General features: G+C 32.3%; 1 protein-coding gene across 5 annotated transcripts in view; it reads left to right on the forward strand.

The window, feature by feature from the left end:
- Ih (hyperpolarization activated cyclic nucleotide gated potassium channel Ih) overlaps nucleotides 1–9,157 on the forward strand; it is a 734,518-nt gene that overhangs the window by 58,937 nt on the left and 666,424 nt on the right. For 3 of the 5 annotated variants that reach the window (XM_014416443.3, XM_014416447.3, XM_014416448.3), the window contains exon 2: nucleotides 2,833–2,941. The exons of the other annotated variants lie outside the window; for them this stretch is intronic. In XM_014416443.3, coding sequence (XP_014271929.1) covers nucleotides 2,865–2,941 — 77 coding nt within the window. In that variant the 5' untranslated portion in view covers nucleotides 2,833–2,864. The remainder of the gene's footprint in view (nucleotides 1–2,832; nucleotides 2,942–9,157) is intronic. 5 annotated transcript variants of the gene reach the window in all.

Genomic DNA, 9,157 nt, shown 5'->3' on the forward strand with positions numbered 1-9,157 from the left:
TCACTATGTCACCTACAGCAAATTTACTTGTTGTATATATGTGTATACAGTTGTAAATATCAATAAATAAATTATTAAAAAAAAAAAAAAAGTTATCCATAGAGGAATGAAAGAGGATAAGTATGGTAGTGGGGATGAGCCAAAAATTGTGCATAACATTGTTATATTGTTGAAATGAGATGCAGCTGCTGTGAGGTCGGCCTCAGGTAGTCAGTCACTCTAGCCAGAATTCTTTCCTCTTCAAAGACTTGTAAGAGAGAGAGGGCTCACCCTTCCAAATCACCTGGTCCTAACCGGTGGGGGATTTGCCCTATCAGGTGGTAGTTGGCTTCTACACCATTAGATGGCGCCCTCTGGCTCTTTTGACAATAAAATTATCCCCCCATCTTAGCACTTTACTTAAAATAAAAATACATCCTACCTCATCTTATCTTTTATATCATTATCTAGGTCATACATTTAAAAAATCTATCATTTTTAGTAACGATGTTCGTTCTCGTCTTTACCTGTCCTATATTATTGCTATATATTATTATATTCAGAAGAATTATCGTTTCTCACAAATTTACTATTATATCTAGAATTTTAATTAAAACATAATGATATTTTTTTTTTGATCCCTCTAAAAACTGAAATAAACATTAAATTAATAGGTGACATTACGTATGGTTACATAATTCAGATTGGATATTACTTTTTTCTACCGATGGTACTTGAAGGTATACGGTGAAATACTTATCTGATGTTTTGATATGTTCTTCCATGTTGAGAATTAACCTTTGTTCTAATCTGTATTTACCCTATTAAATCTCCCCTATCAATTGACACCAAATATAATTGAAAGGAAAAATTATTAATTTGATGATTTTGAGTTTTTTATGATACATTTTTTTTTAATTTCTTACGCAACTATAGTATTGGTAATTATAATTCAGTGGATTATAATTCTTGATTCACTCTATTTAGACTTTCAGGAACTAGTATATTAGCAATTAACATTGTGGAGTATTAACGTTGTTTTATTAATTAATTTCAATTAATAAATATAAGAATAATTAACATTTTTAATGATGTAAATTAGGAATGTCGAAATGTTTAAACCAATTGTGGGCTGCATATAATAAATATAAAAAAAAATCTTTAAATTAAATTTAAAGTTTCATGTATATTAAATAAATCTTGAAGACATAATAAATATAAAATCAGTATTTTTCTTGATTTTTTATTATTATATTGTTAAACAAAAAAAAAATACATGTTTATAATATTGTTAGAAATGGTTATCCAAATGTGACTAATCTAGGCGAAACTTAGTGCAAAAGGACATGATGAAGTTTAATGCCATTAAGAATCTGTTTCGGAGACTGAGTAGGTCTTAATCTATTGTACTCCTACTTGGCACCAATGGACCGCTAAAGGAAATAGGGTTCTACGTCTTAAGAGGAATAGATAGTTCCCATAACTACTGATTAGTAGTACTAGTAGTGTAGCAGCCTGTACGAGGTCTTATGTATTGGAGGCAATCATAGGGTAATTTTACTCTTCCTAGAGGTAAAGAAAATACTTTTCCAAGGTGGTAGGCGAATGAAAGAAGCGTAGAAGATAGTGTTGAAGCTACCAGAGACCGGATAATACCAGGAATATTGTTGTTAATACACATCCCCGAGCACCAGTCTGCACCATAGTTTTATATCCCTTTGTTGTTTCCTCATTTATATTATAAGAAATAAAGGTATTATTAGATCAAAGGTTTATTACACATAGTGAATACACATACTAATACATAATACTCCATTGATGCCACAACTCGTTCCCCTATTCTGCAAAGCCGATGGTGGTGGTAGCCGACCAAGGATGGTGTGCCTGGGATATGTCGACCGTTTGTGCAAAAAAGAGAAAAATACCAAACCAGGAATATGGCAAGAAACCGAGAACAGTGATAGACGTTCTCCTATTATTAGGTACTATAGCCTGGTACGAGAGAACAATAATAAGAAGGCACCAAGAAGATATTGTTGTTAGAAATTAAGATGGACCCTTTCTGAGATACCATTCAGAGCGCTTAACACAGAAAATGAATCTTACGAAACAACACTGATATTTTATTCTCATTTCTTGCTCACCAAAAAGTCCTCCTACATATACTTTGTATGTGTAATCGAAGTGGAGTAGGATGAGAGATGATGGATACTTTGGGAAAACAATTCTTGGAATCATGGGAGCTCCCACTCCGTTTAGTACAAGGTGGTAGCTTATACTTAGTACTTAAGGAATGGCAATAGGACCACTTGATCTAAGAAGGGGTTGGTTCAATGACCATTTATATGTTCTTAACGCAGTTTCAGAGAGTGATGAGTTTGAGAGCGATGAAATGTACCCAACATAAACGTTTTTTTTTAATAGGGAGATAATAAATTAAAAATGAAAATTAAATATTGTTTAAGCAAGCTGTTGATACTTGATCTGTGCTGCTCTGAATCAAAGTATAATCTGACATAAATAAATGAATTTATGCTAGCATATAACCGTTAAGATGTTTGAATTTAGTAATACCTTAATCTGAATTGGGCTTCACGAAAAGATATTTAAAAATATCTGAATGAAAGTACTAGGACCTACAGGAGGTTGAGAATGTTTTGCACTAGGTCATTTTTATTTCTATATGTAATGATTTTCTTATGTGTATGAAATAGTGGAAGAATTCTTTATCTGTTATTTTTTTAAAGATGAATAATGTAATTGGCCAATGAAAAGATAATATATAAATATTTCAGCTTAATAGATTATTTTTCTGAAATTTTTAAATAATACAATTGTGAGGTATTCTTTCAGGAAAAGGCTCACGAGCATAGACCCGCTGCTGTATGGATCATATCCTATTGCATCTCGAACAACGTGAAGGATTCCAGCCAGCTATGTTATATTTTTCGCTAAGTGTTATGTAATGTCATGTTTGTTTCATTACGTGTTTTTTGTGTTTCATGTTGTTTTGCTGAGTGTTTATTTTTTTCAATTTTGATCAGGATTGTTTGTGCATGTGATGTAGTCCATATTTGTAGGTTGTTGTTAAATCATGTTTGTATGTATTTTATGCATGATTCCCTTTTTAATTATGGGACTAAGAGGGTGTCAGTATTTGAAAGCGTAGATGTATCGGAAGCTATATAGCTGTATAAATAATAATAATTTTGCAGTGTTAATCCATTATCACTGTGAATAGATAGTTTCTTTTTGTGGTTCATAATGATCTTCGTAGTCCATGCATCCTTCGTAAATTTCTATTCAAATCTACTCAAGATTATTAAAAACATAATTGATGAAATTGGGTAGACCCAAAGATTAAAACGCATATTGTGGCAATTTTAACTATTATTCTGAGTTTATATATTTGAGATTTTATTTTTAAACAATATCAACATTAATTGGGTACATACATTAATACCTATTATTGTTACAAAATTTTTAAGAGATATAAATTTATTTATCAATTTTACCAACCCTACTCCTCTACATGACTTTCTTACAATCCATCAATATTAAAAATTGAGATTTCATAAATGACAGCAGCTCATACCACTTCTGATAGACTTTGAATTACAATAATTTAAAGATTAATAGAATTGCAAAACTAAAGATTAACAATAAATGGAAATCAGGACAGGCCACAGAAAAACAAACAATCAGTTTTCCAACTGATGTCCGATGGGAGGTTAATTTTCAGATCCAACATTTTAACATGGCATATTGAGGATAAGATTACTATATTTACTATAATGATAATAAAAAAAAATATTGACTAAAACCTAGATCATAATGAGGCTTGCAATCTATAATAATTCATGAAACTATAAGAAAAAAGTATGAAGATGGAGGTAAAAACGTGCAAAGGTGGCTGTCAGAAACTGCCTTGCTATACTAAAGACGGCAGCTACTATTAACTTAGGGCACCGGATTTTGATCAGGTACACCGAAATTGGATCGACACAGATTTGGCTAATTTAGCGTTTAACGTTTTTTTCCACCCATAAGGTCTCATCTTTAGTGAAACTATACTGGAGGCAAAGTTTGAAAAGTGGTCTCAAAGACACTGATTCTAAACAAATGCTTTAAAAGAAGTCATGCTTAGCCTGTATTCTGAAGAAGGTAACACGTTGTCTTCAAAGTGCTTAACCAACAAGGGTGCCCATGACTTACCTATAGCAGTTCTCTCAATCGTTCGTTTGGCTGGGCCATACGGAAAGGGAATGTTTGGTTGGGACTCAAAGGAAACTCTTTTAGAGAGCACATCTTCTTGTGTAAAGGAATCCATTCCAGCACTATATTGGATTAACTCAGCAGTGCTGTTCCTAGATGTTTCGGCACTTCAGCACCACTGCCAAGTCAGTTGCTCCACACTGAGTCAGAGACTAGGAGAGCAGGTTTGAGAATCTATATACACAATCTATCTGACAATTGTGAATGGATGAGAACAAGAGAGCCATATGCTCAATGAATCTTATCCCCACGTGTTCGATATGGTGGTGTTCGCTTGTGGTGTGGGATGGAATAACTTTAAAGAGAAAAACCGGCCCCTATATATTCTACAAGTCTTCCACGAATGGGTCCATCTAAAGGTGATCAACCTATTCTAACCATGGTGGTGGGTCAAGCTTTCTTTTGGTGGGACCGCCATGAAATGAAAAAAGTAGACCCCTCAGGCCGGATTTGAACCGGCACCGTCCGCAATTCGCCAGCGCCTCAGCCATCTGAGTTTCGGACGGCCCTATCCTACAAGTAACCAACATATTCTAACCTAAATGGGAGGGCCAGGTTTTCATTCCGTGGAACCGCCACAAAATAAAAGTGTAAATACTATAAAAAACCTCCAGGCCGGATTTGAACCGACACTGCTGCAGACTCGAGGTTACTGTGGTGTCGCGTAAACTCCCTAGGCTAAAAATGGCTTCTACAAAGAATGAACTAACGAATTGTAAATCCAATCTTAATCCGATCGAGCAAGAAAAGAAAATGCATGCTGTCATTCAAGTCAAAGGAACCAATACAAGCTCTAAATTTTTTAAATACATGGTTAAAAATTATTTCTAAGCGTTTTGGTTTATATTTTCAATTATGAACCTTTGTAATCCTTCGTGAAAAAAATCCCCTCCCCACCCCGAGAAATTTGAGGTTTTTCGTTCCAAAGTATTTGCCTCAATATTCATAAAAATCTTAATTGATCCAATATTAGCGAAAATACAACAACTTGTCCAAACCGGTTAAGGAAGTCGTTTGAATGGAGATAGTAAATTAATTTAGCGGGGCTACAAATTAATTTAAATTGAACGGCCCCGGACAAAATTTTGCATGATTTCATTGCATTTTCATATGAGCGATCCTGCTTTGCTATCGAAATTTTGCTGCCAACTATAGTTTATAGATATAAGAATGTTTCTATCAATTTTTGTGTTTTTATTTTTTTGTTTATAATTATTGACTTGGAGCATTTAATATTACTTATGGCAGATAATACTAATAAAAGCTAAAAGGAATGGCGTTTTTTTTAAATGATTTTTTTTAAATATACCTAAAAGCTGTTTTCGTTCACAATGAAAAATGTTTTGTCATTTGAGCTTGTCTATCCTGTTAATATGAAAGGAATTTATTCTATGAGAGATTTATTATAAATTATTATTTGATTCTGAGGTCTGAAATCTACAAAATTCAATTTGAACCGTCTCAATCCACTAACTTATCTCTACCAGAGTTCTGGAAACTTATAATTTTTTAAAACAACTTTTGTGAAAGTTCTAGTAAGTATTTAAGAATCCAAATTGAGATTCGTCTCTTTTCCAAGAAGTACTGTTACATTTGATACCTCATTCGTTAAAATATATAACTCCTGAGAACCAGAAAAGGGATCTGTAGTGTGGTAATATATCTGTATGTATGATTGTTAGTTGAAAATGAAACTCCCAAAACATGCCGAAGTTTTCGAATATCTGGAAGCAAGAGAACTTTGATGAAAGTCTTAATGATATTAAAGATAAAACATCTCCACACTGCCATTTTGATGTCAAAAACATGAGCGAAATAATCATTACCATAATTAATGCTAATCATAGCTAAGCGTTATGGATAAAAAATAATCGATGAAATAATCAAATGGAATGTTTTGGATAGGTTGAACATTTATAAGTTTCTTTGATGCTAATTTGAAAGTATTACTTCAACGTAGCAAGTGGATATGTACACATCTCTACACAATGAGAAAACTACTGTCCAAGGGAAATCAGGCACAGACCCAAACCGAAAATCAACAAAACCCGATCCGCTTGGGATTTGTTTATTTCTTGAGCAAGCGTAGCGAGTGATTTAATTAAAAGACGCTTCATTTGTATAAAGGCTATTATCTATCAATTGGGTTAACCATTTCCGTTCGAAATACTAATCCTATAAAGTATGAGATAGGGGAAAATAAGGCATTTCAGGCATTTCCTATTTTGCTAACACTTTCTAAAAAATATAACATTTTTGAAAAAACTAAATAAAACAAAAACGAAAGGAATATTGTCCGGGTGCGGTCAAAAAACTCAAATAGTAGAATTATACTATTTTATTGAGCCAACGTTTCGCCCCACGTTGCAGGGCTTCGTCAGGGCTAAAAAAGATACAAACACATAGTTACAAAAGGAAAACAAAAACATAAGTGTAAAATAACAGGGGTATAAAATGTAAAAAAGTAAGATATAATAAGAAAAATTAAAGGTAGTAAATAGTAAATGTAAAGGGTAATAGTAACAGATAGATAAGAAAAGAAATATTAAAGAAAATACAAATAAAGAGATGTAAAAAGAAAAAAGAATACAAATCAAATGATGAGACAGAATGCATACCTATTTTGACGGCAGTCAAAACAGAAGTGACCGTTGGTATTGGGAGGAGTGGGGACGGCAGTTGTGCCACAATAACGAAAATAATTTGTAAAGTAAACATGATAAAACAGTATTTAAATTAGGTGAACAATAAATGGAAATATACATAATAGGTGGAGAAGAAATAAAAAAAAAAAACAGATAGAAAAAAATAGGAAAAGTAAAGTATAAAATAATGGGATACAATGTGTGTAAGTAATTAAGAAAACATTCCGTAATTAAGAATTAATTCCGTGTGTAAGTAATTAAGAGAACATTCCGTTTTTTTAAAAATGTTTTTGGATGTCCAAAGAAATATACTGTTCATGAAATATCTCTGAATTTGTTGATATGAGATGTATTATATTTTGTCAAAGTATAAGCGACCTTGTGCTTATTTGATGATTCGAGTCCATCTGCGGCATCAAATTATTTATTATTTATCAGTCGGTAGAGTCTTATAAACTGGATATACCCTATTGGGAGAAAAATCCAGTAGTTGAGCGTGGTCCAAGTCAAATCTCCTGCTTGCACAACCGTTAATCTAGATGTAAACTCTACTTTTTTATCAATTACTAAAGCCAAGATTCTTCACGGATTGTAGTGAAAAGGTTTCCAATCCTTATGATAACTGAAAACTGGCGAAACGTTGACTGATTTAATTATCTGGTGGTTTTAAGATGACTCGATGTTTTCTTATAAGTTCCCAACAATTAATTTATGTCTTGTATTGATATTGACTCTTATACTAATCTGTTATTGATAAATGAATACCTGTGCCGCCACAACTCTTATAGGGTCTTGGATCCACTACGTTACAACGGTTGTGTAATATTTTATAGGGGCAGAGGATTGCAACAACTTTATAGAGTGCTGGGTGTGGCCCAGGAGGGCTCCCCGAACCCTCGGCTGGTTTAACGGACTAAATAATTATTTAGCACAGTAGCACCACAATTTACTCCCTGAGGTACCCACTCTCGTTTATGAATGAAATATTTTTATAATTCCATTTTATAAATAAAATAATGTGTTATTGTCCGGTTAGGTGTGAAATATTATCTAATCTAATATGAAATTATTGTTTTTGCGGTAAGATTTACTTACCAATCATTAGAAAGTAAAATTGTAATATCTTTTATTATGATTTATCATCTCACTGATTAAATTAAGTGGTCAAAATTTAATTAATTAACAATACTAACACATTTTTTCCATTATAAGTAAATTATTTGTTTTGTTAAATCCATAAATGTCATTGTCTTTGTTATTAAATTTACTTTTATATTTCGTTAAGAATTATTATTTTAATCTATTTATTTTATTTTAATTTTTTATTAAGATAAAATAAATTAGCAATTGTTAAAAAAAGTACCTTTTACATTAACCATGTAAGGCCTACCAGGCTGATCTGGTATTAAATAAATAATTAATAATAAAAAGCATTTTGTGCACAGTTTTGGCTTAAACACAACATAAAATCATTTTTTATTCATTAATAATGATTAGAAGTTTTATTTTCCTTTTTATCATGTACAATTTATTTCAAATTCCATTACACACTTCACATAAGTTACACCCATGACGACTTACAATTAATTCTGATAATAACCTCCAACATTGCTTATTACAATCAACACAGGGGATATCTGAATTAAACTATATAAATAAATAAAAATATAATGGATACAATAAGAACTGATTAAATAATAACAAAGAAAATAAATTTTTTTAAACAATAAAATAAATACATATCCGCACCTATATACAATATTTGCATTCAGCATTGGAAACACCGAACCAAGGTTTGCTATCCTCGTATAGTGCGTTCCAAATATCTTAGGGGTCGTTCATTATTTGCTGTTCGCGCTCTCTACAGACCAAAAAAAAAAGTTATAATGGACTCCGATCGAATTGAGATGATTAGAGCGAAATTAATCACCTTGTCAAGCACCTCCCCTCTTCAGCATTTCTGGGGCATAATCACTTTTATTAACAAGAAGGTATTCTGCAGTTTAGAAGTTACTCACTTTATTCGTCTTAATCACTAAAGATTAATTAACTATTATCAAGTTTTAGAACTAACTATAATTAACTAGGGCACGGTAAACACGGGGGCGACCGATTTTGATTGAATTTTCTTTGGTAATTCTGTATTAATATATAAATACTGAACACGTGTCCCGGCCTTCGTTCCTAGCAGCTGTGAAAACAAATAAAATAGTTTTAATGAAGCATCATTCATTTCAGCATATGTGTGTGTATGTATA

Source organism: Halyomorpha halys, unplaced genomic scaffold (assembly GCF_000696795.3).
Source record: "Halyomorpha halys isolate HHAL.00 unplaced genomic scaffold, Hhal_1.1 Scaffold124.1, whole genome shotgun sequence".
NCBI lineage: Eukaryota > Metazoa > Arthropoda > Insecta > Hemiptera > Pentatomidae > Halyomorpha > Halyomorpha halys.